The sequence below is a fragment of the Typha latifolia genome, chromosome 3, assembly GCF_019914945.1.
Source record: "Typha latifolia isolate L0001 chromosome 3, TyphaL0001v2, whole genome shotgun sequence".
Classification (NCBI taxonomy): Eukaryota; Viridiplantae; Streptophyta; class Magnoliopsida; order Poales; family Typhaceae; genus Typha; species Typha latifolia.
In genome coordinates this window covers 11,771,199-11,793,512 of record NC_133088.1, presented here as the reverse complement: position 1 = coordinate 11,793,512, position 22,314 = coordinate 11,771,199, and the positions used below count along the sequence as shown (strand labels likewise).

The window sequence follows — 22,314 nt, the reverse complement described above, 5'->3', positions numbered from 1 at the left end:
AAAAAAAATTCTAAAAATAGCTAAAATATGGGTTGGGCCGAATGATTGGTGGGTCGGTCGGTCGGGCCAGCACGGCTTGACCGGCTAGCCCGATCTCTCATGGGCCGACAGGCGGTAACAGGCTAGACTATTCTAGTCCGGCCCGGCTCGAGTGATTAGTGGATCGAGCCATGAACAAATACTTAAGCCCGGTTGGCCCAAAAAGCCCGGCCCAAATCCGGCCCGGCCCACCCGATGATTGTGTCTAGACACATCAAGGGAAATGGTTGAAGATATTAAAAGGGGTGGTGATAATGGGTCGGATTAACTCCGACCCAACCCGCTATCCAACCTGACTCGGATCGGATTCGGATAAAAAAATTCTATCTGATTCGGATACGGATTTGGATACGGGTCGGATATATTTTTCGGATTCAGATACGGATATCGGATATCCGTTTACCCGCATATTTTTTGTGACACCCACACTCTAAACACGTGCATAGCACGAGCCCACACGGTACATGCATAGCACGAGCCCACACGGTACGTGCATAGCACCTGACCATTCAGTTTGTTACTGACAATCAAATAAACCTGTAGCAACATCATAATTTTATCCAAAATATCTAAACTAAGAATAAATCAAGTCTAACTGTCAACAGAATACTAATAACCCTACTTGAGCCCCACACAGGCCACAACACATCATCAATGAATAAGTAAATGAATGTGTCCTCAATACTACATAAATGAAATATAGATAACATGTCATGTCATAAATGATAAAAATACATAATCCTCGACAATGAATAAACAGATCACCACGTCATATGATCATCATAACTCTCTCTCTCAAATATGACACATGATGCATGTCGACCATGACAATGCTATGATATCAGATATAATTATATATGATGTATATTGATCACTCAATAATCAGGTATGTCAGATAATAATGAAATCATATGCATTTCTTAACATCACGATCATCACCGACATCTCGGTATAATATCATCATACTAGACCACTGTGCACAGTTAATACCCGGTACCTGGTCTCAACATCATGCCCAAAGGCTCCGAGCATACTCTGCCATCCACAAGGAGTATCTCAAATATAACCATACCCTGCCATCCGCTAAGGGTATCAACATCCATCCAGACCGGGCACCCCACATAGATGATAGAAACCTCGTGAGGATAACTCGCCACATATGCCCTGGCGAACGACATGTGTCCGATTGTCTGTGCGCACAGACTCAACTGACCTCAGACATGGGCCACGAGATATCGCATATCAACGACCATAATCATCACTCCAAGCACCTCTAACCCTGGCGCCTACTCGGGTATCCTCATGCTTTCTATTAGCTATCCTATCAATCACATTTCATGCTTTCCTACTAAATGTCAGATCAAATGCATATATCTAGTACGATAACAAATCAATGCATAACAGGAATTTAGGTAGAATAGGAATCAAGAGAAAATAATGCAATGTAATCTCTAACTGTATCGTCAACACATGCATACTCATGCTAACCTATTACATGCATACTCATGCTACATATCAACTCGGTAAACAATCATAACAGTAGAATCATCTCTAATCATCTCTATATATATTACCAATGTACTCATATTCCAAATCAGCGTAATCGAATGCATGATAAAATATGCTCGACTATAATCATCTCTAGATAAAATCATATACTCATGTTGGAGGCCAACACATGCATGTACATAAATATATAATATAACCTAATTTGAGAAAGGCGTCTAAGGGATAAGACTACTCACACCACTGAAATACCAAACCACCACTCGTTCACGCTGCTACGATAACGATCAGGTCTACAGGGTCTTGAACAAAGGGGTCGGGATCAGCGTTCGTGGAGGTGGCGGCGGCAACGGGTAGAGTGAGAGAGAGGGGGTGTTTGAGAGAGAAAGAGAGAGAAAGAGAGGGGGATGAAAATGAATCCGAGAGAGAGAGAAAGAGAGAGAGAAAGAGAGAGAGAAAGAAGTGGTGGGGAGGGGCTGCGGCAGGGGCCCACCGTGCTAGCTGGCTCGGCTAGGTTGGCCGAGCCGGTGATTGGGGTGCGTGGCGCCCATCCCTGCTGCCATTGCATGGCACGAGCTGTCGTGCCATGCAGTGCAGTTTTTTTTTGTTTTTTTGTTTTGGGCTTGGGTTATTACATTTTTTTAAATAATTTATAGTTTTTAATTTGCTTATTTAAATAGTAAATATTAATATTGTTACTAATAATACGTTATATATTATTTATAGAGATTAATTTCTCTAATTTCATATATTTGACATACAAAAAAATTATTTGTTGTAAAACTCTTAATAATTTTGTGTTAATTATATCTAAATAAAATATTATAATTATTTTAAATTTAATTAATATTTGTTTAATATTCGGTCCTCTATCCAAAAATTATTCCTATCCATTTATTTAGGATATGATTTTAAATTTTGCTATCCGTCCAATATCCGTATCTAAATCGGTATCCGGACTAAAAATATGGATTCGGATATGGATTGAGCACTATCCGATACGTTTTGACGCATACTACATTTTTCTACATGAGAAAAATGTAAAATAAGAAAGAGAGAGGAAGGGGGAATAAAGCTCTAAAATTGAAGAAAATTATATGGAAAATCCCATATGTAATAAACCAAATAATAATAATAATAAATTAATTAATTATAAAATGATTAACTAGTTGCATGGCATGGCCATGCATATTGGTTGCTCGCGCTTGCTCGTGCTGAGGGCGCCACGCGCCCCCCAGCCACCGGGCCAACTAGCCGCGGCGGGCCTTGCCGATGCCGCAGCTGCTGTGACCCTCCCTCTCCACCGCCTCTCTCTATCCCTCCTTATATATCTCTCCCTAAAGATCTATCACTCTCTCTCTCGTTCCACTCCTTCCCTCTCCTCAAACTCTCTCCCGCGCGCGTATTCGTCGACGCCGGTCACCTTGGAGCCTCGTCGTCGCCACCAACCAGTCCTCGCCAGCAGCGGTCGAGCCCCTCCTCGCCTATCCAACTTCCCTCTCTCTTCCCTTCTTCTTCTTTCCCTCCTTTTCTTCCTCCTCGGTTCTTCTTCTTCCCCTGCTGTAGTAGTGCTGGGCTCAACCCAATACTTTATTTATAATTATATTTTTATAAATCATATAAATGGTCATTGTTTGTTGTATACAAAAAGAGATAAATTATTATATACTTAATAATTAGCAAACTAGGATTCTTATTAAATAAATATAATTATGGTAATAGCATATTAATATTATCATAATAAATTTATCATATAAATCTAATTAATTTTAAACTTAATAAACTATTATATTTTTTTTGAATGGATTATAATCGGATAGATAACTAACTTTATATTACATAAATATTTTCATATTTAGAACTTCTTATTTGAGACCCTCTGGACTCTACCAACGATGAGTTGACACTTTATTAACTAACGTAAGGAATATGTGTTTTGTATCTTTTGATCAAACTATGAATAGTTTTATCTCCTAGATAGCTTTCCTATATTATAATATTTTATCTATTTATATAAACACATTCTATTATATTTTATAGCATGATTATATAATTATATATATAGAGAGAGATGATTCAAATGAACATATTTTTATTATTTATTTGTTAGGTTGATCTCGGGTATAAGTATGCAGATAATTAAGAAATGCTTAGAGATAGATCTTATGCAAAATTTTATTAGTTACGTTGATTTGTAGTGTGAGCAGGCACATGATGGATATATGATTAGAGGTTATATTGCATTATATATATTTTTTCTTTGACTTATTTATTACCTAAATTTTTAATATGCATGACTTCTTACAGTATTGAATAAATACATATGATTTATCATTTAGAAGAAAATTATAAAATTATAAATATGTGATGTGATTGCTAGAATAGTATTTGGTCTAGACTAATACTGGACATACTCTTAGCGTATAACAAATTATTGTTATAACTGATGATTATACTCTTAGTATATGATAGGATATAACTATTATTGACATACTTTTAGTGTATGACAATGTATGATTATTAGTGAGATATTCTTAGTATATAACAGGATATAGCTATTACTTAGATCTCCTTAGCATATGATTGAGTATGATTATTTTTAAAAATACTCTTAGTATATGGTAAGATATCCTTTGAGCTTATGACATGATAGTAGGACATATATCGAGTTTGAGGTCGGGTACCGTGGTCTAGCATGATGGATGAAATTCAGAGTTGAGATTGATGAGTGCGATAGTGAAAGATATATAGATTATAACTAATTTTTGGCATGTATCATACATCATTATTGATGAGACTGTCAATTGATCATAATTGTTATACATACATCATATATTATTATATTTGATATTATTATATTATAATTTTGTCAGAAGAAATATATTTATTGAGGATATAATGTCATTTATAAAATAATAATGATCGCATTTGAGAATATATATACATGCTCATCATGAAAATTAATTAGTGTCATTTATCTTGGAGGTGACATAGTAAATTCAATTTCTCTAATGGTTTTAAGTTATTAATATCTTAAATTATTAATTCACTTTGCAGGTCTTTATCCTAATGAATATAAATAATACACACTAGTTTGTCGGTGTCTTATGTCTTACTTAATGAGTTCCGAATATTGAACTTCTTAACCTTTGATATAGATTACTTAAAGAAACTACGAAACACTTTATATATATATATTTTATATAATAAATTTTATAAATCAGTCATTAATGTTATTGTGGAAAACTAATACATCATAATTATCAAGTAGAAGATCGACATAGAACATCGCATGGAGGCAGTAATTAATATATCTTATAAATTAAAGGAAAATCATGAACATTCCACAGCAAATTGATAGGTATTTTTTGTTTTCTAATTTTCTATTATATTTAAATGTGTTATGGAGATGTTGTAGATAATGTTATTTTGCTATTATAGCTGTTCATATGACATATTTGCAATAATATATATGAAATTTTGGGATATATTTCATCTAACCAAAAACTTCTCATAGGAATAATTATATTAATTTTTACTAATTTTATATTGGGTAGTACCCATTTTTATATATCATTGTGTCGAAATTTATTTGTATTTAAAAAAAAACAAATAGTTACATAATTAATATTTTCACCACTAAATGAAAGAAATGATGTGAAACATGAAGTACATTGATGATAAAATTAAATGATGAAATACACATAACTTATGTCGTCTTTTGTAACTGTACTAATAAATTTCTCATCCATGAGCATACTATATAATATTATAATTCTTATAAGATTATAATAATGTGTGTAATCCTTCCATCTTTTGGCTTCATAATAGTAGCTTCTCGTGGTAATATTTTTGTTTTTCTTTAGTGTTGATAAGAATATTTCTAATGCAACCTTCATTCCTATTATATCATTGCAAAATTGGTATTATCACAAAAAATACAAATGTATAATTAAACTATCTATCCTCAAATAGAGTGTCACCTGTGTGTGACGATTAAAACACCCTCGACGATAATAATGTTGTTGACATTTTGTGCTACCAAACTACTCTTCAGTGGGTATATTATGCACTTGGACATCATGGTTTAATTTTAAAAAATAAGATTATTTTTCCTTTTATGTTCTCAGACTAACTTATATTTGCAGTAAATATCTTTGGAAAGGAAGTAGTCATCAACTCCATCAACCATTTAGTTGATTTAGATGAAGTATAATAAATTTGAATACTAAATTATCACTGGAAATCTTCACGAAAACATATTATATATATATATATATATATATATATATATATATATATATATATATGCATGCACATTGCTTAAATCTAGTCTAGATCTGAAAAGATTATATTCTTTCACTTGTGACAAAGTGAAAATTCCCATCAAAGGTTGAAGGGGAGCACAATGTGTCTTAATCACAAATAAAATAATATAGCAGTATGTACATCTATTATTTTATGAAGCTAAACAAAATTTTGAAAGTGCATGTAGTTCACAGAGAGATACAAGCTCATATATAGACAAATCTACATCTGCATACATTTATATGGAGGTCTGCTGTCAAGACATGAAAAGAAACAACTTATTTGATCATTAGGTGATAAATATTTAATACATACAATGGCTCCTCTGAGGTAAAAGAGAATGACTTTAGGTCACTTTCATGGAGTTGGCATTAGACTCATCATTTGATGAAAGGAGGATCTAGGCAACACTATATATCAATACTTGATCTTTCATATCGCTCGTCTGTCCAACAAGAAGTATCTACTTCCAACATTATTTCTGCTTGAGAATACTTAAAATGCCCATTAATTCAATCTTCAGTATCTGCCATCACAATAATATAATGATCAAATAAATAAATAAATCAATGAAAATAGTTAAACTAAAGGTAAGATGACAAATACAATGATTTGGTAATTATAAATACTAAAGGAAAATAAAGATTATGAATTACATAACCAGATAAATTCACCATCCGCCTTACATGAAGTAATCCCATTAATAAATTCACCATCCAAATTTAGCACATTAATAACTTTATAGCTCTTCCACGTTATAATTTCATCTTGTATTAAATAAAAAACTTTGGAAATATACATTTGTGCACACGTAATTCCTTTAACCCATTTAATCTAACTTTATACAACCACCTTAATAAATGATTCATGTTCATCTTAGCTTAAACTTGATTAGATATAATTCGAGTCGAGTCAAATTAATTACTTAAATTTATTTATTATTTTTAAAATTAAATAAATTAGATAATTTATATGTGGATTCGATCAACTAGGATTTTACTCCTATAAATAGGAGTGGTTGAGTTGATTATTATGGTTGAACGAATCTTAGCAAATTTTTTATTATTGCCTTTATCTTTTATCATAGTCGTTAGATCGTATTTTTTTCATAGAAGTATATCGTAATCGTAAAAGTTTTTCAAACTTCTAAATCCTAGCTACCATTCTTCACCACAAGCCGTCCTATTATATATCCATCCAGTACCATTGTCCGCTACTCTCTGACAACTACCGCAATATCAGATATTTACCGATCTGTCTCGTTCTGATCTTTTTTCACTCTTTTATTTTTTAACTTTTCATTCAGACATTGGATTTACGTAAAACTAAAGCCATTAGATCTCTAAATTATGAGGCTATCACCATAAAAATTTTACTTCATGATCAATTAAAATCTGATTCGTAACATATTCCAATATTATTAGTGACTTGCATGTTTTTGTTTATATGTATCCTACACCTTCCTACACCTTTCACAATTCCTTTATAATCTCTCCAACACATTGAACCGAGACTTCATAGCATCTACACTTTGTCCCCACTTAATAGAAAATAATCTCTTTTAGTAAAATCTTTCATACTTAGATAACAATCAAATGACAACACATGGTTCCAGACATGATTATTATACACATTTTCACTGCTGTAATTTTATAATTTTAAAAATATGACATTTTAATTCTTTCCTTACTGATCATTCTTATAAATCGATCTCAATAAATTGTATTCAATGTATCAATTCAATTTATGCAGTCATTCAACAACTTTCTTAAAAGTTTATTTTGTATTACTACTTACTAATGTGTAAGTAAGTAAACAAATTAGAATTACCCTTTTTTCATATAGTAATCCCAAAACATTGCTTGTTTACATGAAAATTCTGAAAGCTGTACATATGACTTGATTACTGATAGTTCAAACTGAGACGGGTTCGAGCAGGCCAGCCAAGCACTAGTTCAGCTTGGGTCAAAGGAAAACTTTACAAATTTGAGAAAAAGAGAGAGCCAAGGAAACTAGGAATCTCTCTCAAAGACTAACTTATTTTTATATATGATCGAGTTCCATTTATAATTCTTCTTTTGATGAATTTAATTAGGATAATATAGGACAAACCTTTACCGTTACAACTAGTGTTATACTTGCCAGTCATCCTTCACACTAACCATGTGATGCTACCTATCCGTTTGCATGGCTTAACCCCATCACCCTCTTCTTCTTCTTCTTCTTCTTCTCCATCTCTCTCTCTCTCTCTCTCTCTCTCTCTCTCTCTCTCTCTAGTTATTCATTTACTAGTTATCTTCGCCATGAAAGGATACACTCATCGCCGTCCTCTCTCTCGTATTCTTCTTCTACTACTTCTACTCAAGGAGGTGAAACCAAACTTGCTCGAAGAGCAAGCCATCTATCTCGTTCTACTCGACGGCGAAGCCATGGCGTTTCGACAAGGAAATGAAACACCTACACCACAACAACAGCAGCAGCAGCAGAGATTTCACCTAGAGAGGTATTAGGATAAAATTAATATTATTCGTGCTTGTATTAATATGATGAAGCTAGTACGCACTAATGGCTAGCTATAATGTCTTCAGTGAGTCATATAAGAAGCAAGTGATAGAATCTCATGATCGGCTACTAGCGAGCACCCTCGATTTCGCCGCTTACCGCAAACTCTATAGCTTCCACCACATCGTTAATGGCTTCGCCGTTCACACGACTCCGTCTCAGGTGAAGCACTTCCATCATAGATCCATGCATGCTCTATGATAAATTATTATCGATTGACTAAACTAATTAATAGTACTGGTAATTTTTCTTGGGTTGATTTGCAAATAGCCACCTAGATTTTGATTTAATTGTCCAAATCACCTCCATTTCTTAAAACTACGATGGGATTAATCTTCCTTTTCCAGGTATTTGGAAACAACAAAGTCCGACTTTTGAGAAAAATAACCCCCTTTTCTTCTTACTTCCTCACTTTGAGCACTTTTACAAGAAACTAAGGGTGTAATTAGGGGGTGTAAAAGAGTAAGAGAGCTGAGGCTAAGCCAGCCTGCTCTGGCTCAAGCTCAAGCTCGATCAGCACGAAATAAATTTTACCTAATTTTCTTATTTACCAACCTGAGTTAAACTAAGCCTAAGCCAAGCCTAAGTTTAAATTAAACCCATTTTCAAGTCAAACTCAAGACAACTCAGACCGAGCTTAACCTAAGCTTGAAACTAGGTTATTTTTAAGCCAGTCTATCGAGGCTATCTTTGACCTATATATATATAATTTTTTTGAGCCAAGCTTGAATGACTCTTTATTTTGACACCCATAAGTGTAATTCATCAAAATAGCTATGTTCAACTTGGCTTGAAATTTATTTTGAGCCCAATTTATGCTTGAATTGAGCTCAAGCCTAAAAGAGTCATTGGATAAGCATATTAGGGTAAATAACTCTCATAGTGTTTTTGAGGGGTGAATGATAAATTTTTGCCAGATGACAGAGTTTTTGATAAATTTTCTTTAAAACTAGTTTTTGCCCGAATCAAACTTGAAGTGAATCGAAATTTAAACATTATATCTCGATCAAACAATTCTTCTTTACTGTGTATAATATAATAATGTTGTAACAAATATTAATATACTTATTAGATATATAAATAATAATAGTAATAATAATAATGGAATTCGAGACTCGAGACTAGCCTGATTATATTTAAAATACTAGAATATCCCTGCAATCAAGGTGCAAAGTTACCGGTGTATCTCCGAAATAGAGGGTGATTTATTTTAAACTGTAACGTAACATTTAGGCAGAGAGACTTAGGATGGTTCCTGAGGTGCTGATGCTCGAAAAAGATCGAGGGACAAAGTTAATGACTACGTACACACCGCACCTACTGGATCTACCACGAGGAGTACGGCCGCAAGAAGGAGGCCAAGAGCACGCAGGAGAAGGAATAGTGATCGGCGTCGTCGACACCGGCATCGATCCGACGCATCCAAGCTTCGCTTACGATCCCTTAAACCCGAGCGGATCGAACCGGAGCTCGCCGTTCTTGGTCGGAGTCTGCGACGTCGGTGCGCGGTTTCCGCATGGATCATGCAATGGTAAGATAATATCTGCCAGGTATTTTGCTCAAGGGGCTGCTGCTGCTGCTCTCCCCCTCGATGCTTCTCGAGACTTGTCACCGTTTGATGTGGTAGGACATGGAAGGTAAGCAGGTAGTAACTCTTATGCAGTAATATATGTTTAAAGAAATGAAGTGATCTAAATGAGAGGATTAATCAATAACTATTTGTGTGCAGTCATGTGGCTTCCATTGCAGCTGGGAACTGGGGAGTTCCAGTTGTGGTTAATGGTTTCATGTATGGGTTTGCAAGTGGGATGGCACCTCGTGCCAGGAAAGAAACATAACTTTGGCTGTTCTAATGTATTATAGCTTCAAGTCAGATATGACTGACAAAATGAATTAACTATGGCTGGCCTTTTGTGTTTGTAAACAGGATTGCTGTATACAAGGCTATATATCCTGCAGGAGGAAGTGTTGCTGATCTAGTCGCAGCAATAGATCAGGTAACAAATTGAATTGATTGCCTGATTACAATATATACAATTTCCTACTTGCAATATTAATTCTCTATCCCATTTTACCCTAATGAAATTGCTAGGCTGCTCAAGATAGGGTGGATGTTATAGTGCTCTCTGTTGGACCAGATGAACCCCCAGTGGATGTGCTGACCTTTATGAATGTATTTGACATCTCCTTGTTGTTTGCAAGAAGGGCTGGCATATTTGTAGCTCAAGCTGCAGGGAATAAAGGCCCAGGAGAAGCCTCTGTTGTTTCTTTTAGCCCCTGGGCAATGGGAGTCGCTGCTAGCTCCACTGGTAGGAGTTACAATCCTACTCTGATCTTAGGTGATGCCCACCAAATCCATGGTGTTGGCTTATCAGGTAATTCCTGCGAATTATACCAAATGATAAAGTTTATTTGTGTGATTAATGGTGTTATCAGCAAAAAAAGGACTTAAAAAGGTTACAAAATTGAGTATTGTGCTTGCAGAAATGGAAGTAGACAATAAACCAATTCTTGATCACCAAAATCGTACCAATTAATTAATTAATGCCGTCTTTCATTGATCAAAATTGCAGCACCAACTCCTGGAGATGGGCTGTTCCAATTCAGGCTAATGTCAGCCAAGGATGCAGCACAGCGAAACCTTAGCAACAACGCTATGCCGCAATACGCAGAGGAATGCCAACACCCAGATGCACTGCAGCCGGCACTGGTGCTCGGCAGCATTGTCATCTGCTCATTCTCAGAGGGCTTCTTCAATGGGACGTCGACCGTCATGGCCATCCTTGACACTGCAAACTCTCTCGGGTTCCTCGGTTTCGTCCTCGTCGCAAATGCATCGTACGGAGACTTCGTCGCCGATCCCCTGCCGTTCCCTCTCCCTGGGATTATGATCCCAAGAGTGGATGATGCACAGGTGGGTGGTGTTCTCACGCTCGATCATCTGCCGTAATTCTCTTTGTATATCTAGAGTAATCATCGATCACACCAGCTTAATTATTCTGTACTGTAAAATAGACTATCTGGGAGTACTACGAGAATCAGACACACCGAGACACTCTCGGAGTAGTGATCAGCTACGGCGGCACCGCGGCGATCAGAGAAGGAAGAAGCTATACCCTCACCGAGGCGGCGCCCACCGTCGCCCGGTTCTCGTCGAGAGGACCCGACATCATCGACAGTCAACTGAATCCGGCCGACGTGCTGAAGCCCGACGTCGTCGCCCCCGGGCAGGAAATATGGGCAGCTTGGAGCCCCCTCAGTGTACTGAATCCCATACTCTCAGGTAACCATTTTGCATTGCTCTCAGGGACCAGCATGGCGGCGCCTCACGTCGCCGGAGTTGCGGCGCTCGTTAAGCAGCTCCACCGTTCGTGGACGCCGGCGATGATCGCCTCCGCCGTGTCCACCACCGCGACGAAGCATGATAAGCTCGGCAACCCCATTATGTCACAAGGTTCTCTACTCTACTCGGTTTATCCATCCACTCCTTTTGACTATGGAGCTGGCTTCGTAAATCCTTGGAGGGCGATTGACCCTGGGCTAGTACTTCCATCAGGTAATTACTTAGCCTAGAGATATGAACCAAGAAAAATAGTTAGAATGATCTGGTTCTTGTTATTGGGTATTAGACTCCAATTAAACTGGAGGTTGTTTCTAAGATTTCAAAGCATGGCTTCTAAGACGTAAAATGACAAACTTTACTATTACACTCTATTATATATCAAAGTACTTAATCAAGTTTCTAAATCAATCTTGCTATAATTCTTGAGTTTCTCTTAATTTGCCTGATACATTGGCTGCATGCTTGTCCTAGAGTTTGAAGACTACATCAACTTCCTGTGTTCTCTGCCCGACCTCAATCCCAGCGAGATCCTCGCGGCCACCGGAGTCCGGTGCAACGTATCGCTTGATTCCCCGGCAGATCTCAATCTCCCATCGATCACAATATCGGCTTTAAGGGGGTATCAATCTGTTCGACGAAATGTCAAGAATGTAGCAAGCAAAGCAGAGACATATCTATGCTCCGTTTTACCACCGGAAGGGGTGACAGTTGGTGTGCAACCACCATGGTTCACCGTAGCTCCAGAAGGAGCCCAACATCTGGAGATTGTCTTCAATGTGACCAAGGGTTCGAATTCATTCAGCTTTGGTGAAATTGTTCTCACTGGTAGTTTGAATCACATAGTGAGGTTGCCATTGGCGGTACTACCAATTGCAATGAGTTGAGGAATAAAAGTAGTTAAGTGTAATGTATTTGTCCGAGTACGGGAAAGAGTAGTTGGAAAACAAAATGCCGTTGGTCGAACCTATATATTATGGGAAGGTGATAATTGACCATATAATGTTTTTATTTTATTTTAAATGTGTTCTTTAATTTACTTTTAATGGGGATATTTAAAGTTTTGGTAATAGCAAAAGTAGACTCTTATAAGTTGAGTGCATTGATTTTCCACACTAAATACACAACTTTTATAGTAGAATACACACAATTTATGTAGAAATTACATATAAATATTTAATCTTATTATTTAAAAACTTAGTTTTTTGAGTGCAAATGCTAGCGGTGTCATAATAAATAAATGGATCTTATTCAAACCAACTAAAAACAATTTGGTATAAAAAAAATCTATAAGTATAACCTAAATGATTTACCCAGCACTGTATTCACATGCGCATGTGAATAGAAGCCACGTGGTTCTCACGTGATCCGTTGGTCAAACATTTCTACATGGAATCTCAAATAATAAGCCAATATTAATAAAAATTTAATCCAACAAAGACTGTCCAAATTTATCATAGACAGCAATAAGCCTCTAAAATACATGTCCATAACATATCTAAAATTAGATAAATACCAATACTAGGGCAACATGACTAATATAGAAAATTAAATAACAATCTAGCTAGTTGTCGCCTACTTCTTCACGATCTCAATTGCAGCTCTTAATCTGAAGAAAAAATATTTCATTAAAGAGTGGTGAGCCTAATGCCTAGCAAATATACATCTCTACAATGTAAGAATAGTATAATATAAAATATAATAATATTGAACTCATAAATTTAATAACGAGGGTTCATCGATAAATAAGACATAACTAATAGCAACATACTTTTCCAGAGTCTCAAGTTCATGGGAATTAATAATATCACATGCTCTCCTAAAGCTTCCATATCATATTAAATAATAATTTTATAAACTCTCCCAAAGCCTCAATCAATGAGAAGAGATAGACATCTAGTAGTAATGTCGTTTCTACATGTCTGGCGATATTACATATGATCAATTGTCTATGGTCTCAGACTAAGGGACCCAATTCGTAATGCATCTTCACACTCATCACTACACTCGTGCCTAAAATCACAAGCCCCTACTTAGACGAACGCCCTAACCCTATGTCATTGGGTACCATTAGAGCTATATCCTACTTCACAGTTCTTATTTTTAAGATTAATAAGTGTCCAATCTCTATACTCGACAGTAAACACGCCTACTCAAACCCGACGTATGATTTACTTGATTGTCTTCCCAGAACTAACTATTTCAAGCATATACAAATATATATATACACTAAACCTCTAACCCTAGCTGAGTGAGCAAGGTTATCGTTGAGATAGGGATCCAAAACTACTTAGTGATATATGTATATAGTGCAATGTCTAATACACATATCATGATCATCATAGCTAAAACGCATACAATGTGCAAAACATGTATTCAATCCTCATAAAGTAATAATACATATATAGTGCAATGTCTAATACACATATCATGATCATCATAGCTAAAACGCATACAATGTGCAAAACATGTATTCAATCCTCATAAAGTAATAATACATATATAGTGCAATGTCTAATACACATATCATGATCATCATAGCTAAAACGCATACAATGTGCAAAACATGTATTCAATCCTCATAAAGTAATAATACATATATAGTGCAATGTCTAATACACATATCATGATCATCATAGCTAAAACGCATACAATGTGCAAAACATGTATTCAATCCTCATAAAGTAATAATACATATATAGTGCAATGTCTAATACACATATCATGATCATCATAGCTAAAACGCATACAATGTGCAAAACATGTATTCAATCCTCATAAAGTAATAATACATAAATACTAATAAATAACACATGAACATTGATGTTATCATAGTTTTAAAATGCTAACATCATCACATCATGTGTCTTTAGATTACAAAGAAGTCACTTGCCTGAAATCACTTCTTAATAATTTGCTTCCTCTACATCACGAAAATCCTCTCAGTATGGCAAGAGATCTACCACAATATGAAAATAATCAAAGCATAAGTACAAAACTTATTTAGAACTAATTACTTAGCTATGTCACTGGCTATTATTATAGGTTTACTTGCATTTATTTATCTAGCCAACATTTTACCTATCAAAAGAGTTATTATAAGTAATTAACACAAAAATGGATTCCCTATCTGTTATATTAATCCATTTGTAATTATCAACAGAAATAAAATTAACTAGGGTCATAATTGTTATTCTCTAGGGTGAACAATCTAAGAGCTTCAATGTAAATTTAATGCTAATATGATAATCAACATAGTTAACATTTAATCACCCTGCTTTAATAAATATACCCCTAAAAATAATTAAACACCAAGGAAACAGGTTAGGCCGTTGGGCCTAACTCGAGCTAGGCTTGGGCTACAACTTCCTGCAACTAGTCCACGAGCAAGTGAGTCCACTCACTTCATCTCCTTCCTCACAGGCACAACTGAGGAAAAGGAGGACACATTAGGGTTTTGGTGTAATATCCTTAAAAAGAATTGAGACACACGTGCGCCATAATACCTCCTTCCCCCCACCTCGCACGCCTCTGTCCCGATATATTTTGATCCAAAATTTTCGATGAGATTTCAGATCGGGCCATTGCTTAATCCCTAATTTTTTTTATCTATATCTCTTACTCTATTATTCTCTTTCTCCTCTCTAAATTCGTCAACTGACAACTGATGTTCAGCCTGGCATCGACCCTGGAAGCTTCCTCCAGGTGTTGCTTTACCGGTGGTACCTTCCATCAACCAACTTAACCTCTAGGTGAGGGTAAGCCATGTGAACATTTTTTGCCTGCTCCTTAGCATGCTTTTGAATGTCATCACTGTCCTTCCCACTTTTTTTTTGGCTAGTAAGGTTACCCTCCATGAGACCAAGCTTCTAGCATTGGTGGTTTGAGCAGTTGCGACTCCTTTGCCATTGTAGGTTGCCATTGATCAAGGAGGAGGACTCCACTTGCTGTCGGCTGCTCAAGTCGAGGAGGTCACCTTTTTTCTTTTCCCCTTGATCTGTTGAAGCAAGCCATGGGCAAATTGGCGTATTTTCTGCCACCAATGATCGCGGTTCATAGCCCTCATTTACTTGTAGAATAGGAATATATTTCTTTTAGAATAAACCTCCTTATTTTAGTGTAGTAACTAAACAACAACTTAGTTTCTTTTTGAATAGTAATTCATCATTTTCTCTTATATTTTTATATACAATTTTTAAAAAATATTTTAATAACTCGTAATTATTATTTTACCCTTAGATTAGATATAACTTAGTTATATATTAATTCACTTACATTTGAGATTTTTTTCTCTCTCCTATCTCTTTTTTCTGGAAAGACAATCATTTGATGTAAAAAAATGTATTACTACTACTTCACATCCAATCAAGAGTATTTTTCATCATTTGATATAAAACATCACTAATTTCCAATATAAATACAATATATTTTAATATTTTAATATCAATTTTATGGCACATAAATATAATTATTACTCATTATACTAGCATCCAACTAACTATTATAATAGTTTATACTGATATTAAGCTAATTTCTTCTTGTATTAAAAGTTAAAATATTTCTTCTAAAATAAGCCTTATTTCACAAGTGAATGGGCCATAGATATTTTCCTTCTTTTATTTTCACATTTTCATTATTTTTTTTCCTTTCCCAATCGGCTCAACCTCCTCTCTAGATAGATACTCTTGTCGTAGATGTCATTGTCGTCGTCACCCTCCGACGACATCATCAGCTAGCCATTCCCCACGCAAACTCCCACTCCCTCTCCTTATCTTTCTTCTTCCTTTCCTTTCATTTTCAAGGTCGTCAACGTTGCCACATCGCTAATTGAAGATAACCATCGCTTCCTGTACCTTAGGACAGAGCTTATAGGAGACAAGGGAGAGAAGAGAGTCTAAGGGAATGTTTAGAGGGTAGAGAAGTGTGTTGTTACGGCTATGACCTTATATATAGTATGATAGAATCATGTGGGTCAATTGCCATGTTGATGTATTGCTTGCATAATAGCATGCCTAACATATACCACATGACTTATTTTACTACAATAGTTTTGCAATTATATTTATTGATCTTAATGTTGATACTATGCTTACCAAATAACCGGACACTAACATATATGCATCGCCATAAAAGATGTGACCTTTACATAGTGCCAATACCCAACATGGAGAGAATTATATATAATATTATATAGTAAAACTAGGAATAGATACAGAATAATTATACTATAATATTATATAGTAAGAACTATACTTTAGGACATAATCTATGAATTCTAAATAATCAGGCGTATCATTCTTGGATTTGAAAATGAGTTTGTTTGAGACTGGATCAGCCTACCTGAGGGCCCAGCTTGAGATAAAGATCTCAGGCTAGTTTACAAAGTCCCTACAAATACCCAACTTCCCATAGAGCAGTGCACATCCATGTGGGAATAAAATTGCATGAGCAGTCTATGTTTGACAATTACTCCATATATACAGGCTTAAACTTTAAAGTTGATTTATATTCCGACTTCATATTTGAGCATGTACATAGCATGCAAAATATTTGGCACTCTCTTCCCACAAAGAAGCTGAACAAGCGAATACAAGGCTCAAGGAAAATATAATCAGAATATAGTATACTAGAAAATGAAGAAACAGGAAAATGCAATGTGACATACAATTTCTCTAGGAATTATATATCTCACAAGGAGAATATTTTCTAGTCAAAATAAAAAATAAGCTCACAAACTGAACGCTATAAAGTTTGAACCATTCTCATGATATCAATGTTAATTGCAAGCCCGAATAAGAATTACCATAAACCTGGTCCCAGAAAATAAAGAGATGAATTTTAGTAGTGCTAATGATTCGAAGCAAAATAAGAAGCGAGCTTCAACCTACAGAAACAAAACCTATAATCTCTGAACCAAAGGTAAGGTCTATAATAATGATGCACACCAGCCAACAACTCCTGATCTGCCATTCACATTTCAGAAGGGCCACACCCTTCAAATAAAAATCCAATATATGTATCAAGAGAAATTGAAAATGACATGGCTGTTGTAGATTTTCCAACATAGTACTAACACCTCGATTTAATTTGTTTTCGACTTTGGCACCTTCTTCTTGGACTGTCGTTTTGGAATAGAGTTCTTCATCCCCAAGAAGAAGAGAAGTGCACCAAAGAGAGCCAAATTCTGCAATACAAAATGCTTTACAGTTTACTCATTTGCTGGAAGAATTTAAATCCCCAAAACTGAACGGATAAAATTGTAGGGGAGAGAGAAAGAGAGAGAGAGAGAGAGAGAGATTAGCCCACCTGTGTAAACTTGATAAAAAGCGAAACAAACTCTGTCCTCTCAATGTCATAGTTGTAGAAGTCATACACAACGGGAGTTATAAATGCCAAGTAAAGCAGCTGTACACACAAAATGTTTCACTTAATTGAAATCAAGAAATCAAAATAACCAATATACACACCTATACATACATGAATACAAGCATAAAAATGATGTACTATATATATAAACCATCATTCCACAACAATCTAATCAAATTTCATTGTCGGAATTTTTTAGAATAACATAATTATGATTTGCAGAAGCATTAAAAAAGAAGATTTTGCAAAATAAATCATGTCACGCTAGCAATATCATGATTAACAATAGGCATGATCAAAGTTTCTATATAAACTGCTTTACAGACAGTACCATTTGATCATTGATTGACTTTGTCATCTTCTTTGTTTCATAATGTTAATTGATAGATAAACTGAATGCATCCCCAACCATGATTACACAGAAGTTCAAGGACTATGAAAGTGATCTAACATTTCTAGTACCAACTAATCCATTTTGGTGAGACAAATGGAGATATAATTTGAACATTACTTCCGACACTTTTGGATCTCAATGCCATTTGAAAGGAGCAGAAAATAATATTACAAGTGTCTAACATTACTTCCGACACTTTTGGATCTCAATGCCATTTGAAAGGAGCAGAAAATGATATTACAAGTGTCTATCCCTTTTCCTTTTTTTTTGGGGGGGGGAGGAATGTCTATCCTTAACATTTTGTAGTTCAGCTTACAGTAGCACCTTAAGAAACATCGCAAGAATGTTGCAGTCGTAGTAGCTGAGGGTTCGTCGGCTTGGTGAATGTAAGATAATGGTGGATTCGGGTTGAGATGGTTGGGCTTGCTGCGGTTCGGCAATGAATATAGAGGTGGTGGGAAGGTTAATGGAGTGAAGATGACGGCTGTGGCGGGTGCGCAGTTTGGGGAAGAAGATAGATGGGTGAGGGATGGTGTGGATCACGTGAGTTAAGGGGAAGAGTAAGATAGGAGGCTGGCGTGCATGGGTTCAGCTGGTGGCCTCGGGGTTGCCGCCAGCTGAAGTGAGAGAGAGAGAGAGAGACTGAAAGGAAAGGGAATATTAGGGTAATTTTTATTCCCTCTTTGGGGTGCTTACCACACCATTTTTATAGTGGTTATCCCATACTAGGTTACTTGCTCTCTAAACAACTGTAGACTAGACTTGACTCAACTAGACTAACTCTGACTCGACTAGACCAACCGGCTCTGGGCTGGTTCACAACAAAGAACTACTCATATATAATGAAGAAATAAATGATAAGAACCAACTAAACCAGGGAGATATGACGTAATAACAAAACTATATGTTAAATAAATTAGTTCAATCATCACTTCTTCCTACTCTTTCACATCACCCATGTGACAACGCAACTTAAGATAAGCATATTCCACATCAAAATAATGCTTTAAGACTTAGATATCATAGTACATCAGGACTAGCCTGTTTTGGGTTTGAAAAGTTAAAACTTAATCAAACTAGACAATCTTAATGAAACATCCAACACTTGAACCGATCTAGTCAGTTTAAAGTAAATGTGAACTGTCTAAGCTCCAGCAGAAATAGAAAACTTTCAAGAAGAAACAATCATTATAATGGAATGCCTTCAATCAACCCCATAAGAGAGTAGACTTGCTAGTTGTTGCCGAATATAAAACAAATCTGAGAGTAGGAAACTCTCCCGTTTCAATAGGATTTCATTTTCTTCGTACGAAACAGAGTTTATCAATACCTACTACATTAGTAGCTATATAAGGCTGTGTTTGCGTGTAGTTTAGGTTAATTTTCAAACCAGTTTAGTGAGCACTTGCTAACCATAGTAAAGATTCAGTAAAATAATAAAACTTAGCCAGCATGATAAAAGAACACTAACCAAGAGATAAGCTCCAAAAGAGCTGCTGAAGATAAATAAAAGACCTCCAAGTCCTTTCAGAGCAGTGGTAGTCGCAATCACATGCTTCATCTGAAACAAAGTTTGACAAAATACTTCCGTTACAACCGACTATCTACAAAAAAACCTAAAAATGTCTTTAGAAACAGCAAGTTCACACTTCAACGTCTGGCACAGCTACACCGAGATGGGAGGAAACATGTTTAACAAAAAGGTTGAATTTTGGCCTGAGAGCCTTTGCTGCTGGTCCTCCATCAACTCCAAATTCACTAAACCTGCACACATGACATTGGCAATGAGCAACAAGATACACAAATAAAACAAAATCAGACAAATGACAATCCATGCCAGATTACATCAGCTAATGTTAACCACATTGACACAATTTTCAGCAGCAAAGGATAAAAAATATTGTAAATATGTACCTAGAAACTTAATAGTATTATGCTTGTAATTGCAACTTCATGTTAAGAAGGTGAAACTTCAAATTAACTACGATTATGCTTCGCATGTTTAAATCACTGTATAACTGCATTCCTAGAGAGAGCAGTGACGACATCAGCATACATAGCATAGTCTTTGAAGGAAAAAATGATTCCTTTCTAGACATAAATTGAGAATTTATCAAAGTTGATATAAGGAAAGAGTGTCAGAAGATAAGAGAGAAAAATCCAAGTCAACTCAGATACAAGTATGCAATCACATTAAATACACACAGAAAAAAAAATCCACCTAACTATGATTCAAATAACTTAGATCCTACAGAGTGTTACAGGAAGATCTTCGAAACTACAAATTATTGCTGTGGAGCGTTACTTTTAGAAGTGAATTACATAGGGCTAGAGCATCCTTACTACTGACTGCAAATAAAAGAAACTAAGTCACACAGAGATGCTTAGGAGTAGAGACCAAATGCATCATAGCCAACCATAACAATATATACATATCCCACACCTGGTCTTTCCTTACTAAACTTCTATATATCTCTTTCTTGATAACAAGTACTATATTCTCAGCATCCATAAATCCAAGAGCCATCGCTAACAAGCATTCTCTCGCTTACAGGCATGAGGTTGACGAATTCTTTCTCCATTAAATAATAATCTTCACAATCTTAAGCCTAGCAATAAGTTTACGTCATAGTAAGGACAATACATCTATGGAAAGATAAACGCAAATCAGGATTAAAAAGAATAAAAAGAGAAACTTGGCAAAAACATTCGCTCACAATCTCAACAGGAACTCAAATAGAGCACATAAAGAATCAAAATAGCAAATAGAACCACCAGATCCAAGCAATATTACCATTTGGTCTAACTAAATCCCAGATCCATAGCATAACAAGCTCGTAATCAATAAAAAAACCCCCAAAATTTCATTGCGCAAACCCACCAAAACTCACTCAAATGCCTTAAAACCACAAAACCCTAGCACCCTCTGAACGAACCCTAAACCTATCCCATCGCGGAAGAGAACAACTCTACCACACGAACTCGAGCAAACACAAGAGCAGATCTACAAAGAAACAGATGTAAACAGAGATAGGATCAAGGAGCAGGAGATCTTACTCCTGGTAAGCCGAGAGGAGGAAGACGGAGGCGAAGAGAACTCTTCCAGCGAAGGATACAAACCCCATCTCCGAGAAAAAGCCTACAGAGATCTCTCGCTTGCTTCGATCTATAACCCTTTGGGAGTGGGGTGGGGTGGGGTGGGCTTTAGAGAAGAGAGAAGGCTCCAAGTTTGGAATCTATACTGGAAGGTACCGGCTCCAGACTACAGAGAAGCCCCTATTTAAAGCCCATGGCGATCAAAATGACCTTAGGCCGGGCAGCGAAAAGAATTGCCTCTGGATCTCTCGAGAAATTACAGGAACGCCACCCGTTGCTTCTATGCGGATGTCGGCATAGTGGTGGGCAACTTCGTATGCGAGTTCCGCATAGTTTATTTCTATAAGGTGGCGGTGCGGAATCCAAGTTCGGAAATTTGAAATTAGAGACCTCGTGGACGACTTTACTCACTGATCAAGGAATGTTGGTCCAGGACAGCCGTTGGATCTTATGAGAGTTTCCTTACGGGTATTTGTGCTGACGCTAATTTTCCCTTTTAAAATTGGATTTTTTCGTCTGAAAAAAATGTAAAAGAAGAAAATATCAGAAGAAAAATTAAAATTTTAATTTCGTAAGTTGCAGGGAAGTCTCAATTGGTTAAAGGGGCTGAGAGTATTACAACTCCACTGTGGTCAACTCTCAGTCATGGAGAAAGTTTCGTTGCAAGTATTTCAGAAAGTGACGTGCAGTTTGTTGCTTTGTG

General features: G+C 36.1%; 2 protein-coding genes across 2 annotated transcripts; one reads left to right on the top strand and one right to left on the bottom strand.

Annotated features, from left to right (window-relative positions):
- The first annotated feature begins 8,156 nt into the window (after nt 1-8,156).
- LOC140783986 (subtilisin-like protease SBT2.4) lies at nt 8,157-12,663 on the top strand. The gene is given in 9 exon segments (XM_073131164.1): nt 8,157-8,293; nt 8,421-8,577; nt 9,649-10,052; nt 10,145-10,261; nt 10,343-10,412; nt 10,508-10,790; nt 10,989-11,329; nt 11,431-11,971; nt 12,230-12,663. Coding segments are annotated over 9 exon segments (2,463 nt in total). The 3' UTR covers nt 12,643-12,663.
- Nucleotides 12,664-17,491: 4,828 nt separating this feature from the next.
- LOC140784893 (uncharacterized) lies at nt 17,492-21,785 on the bottom strand. Its single transcript, XM_073132498.1, has 5 exons — nt 21,573-21,785; nt 20,165-20,279; nt 19,987-20,076; nt 18,062-18,160; nt 17,492-17,939 (listed from the first exon to the last, which is right to left on the bottom strand). Exons 1-5 carry the CDS (start codon nt 21,638-21,640, stop codon nt 17,838-17,840), a joined length of 474 nt encoding a protein of 157 aa, XP_072988599.1. The 5' UTR covers nt 21,641-21,785; the 3' UTR covers nt 17,492-17,837.
- Nucleotides 21,786-22,314: the final 529 nt, after the last annotated feature.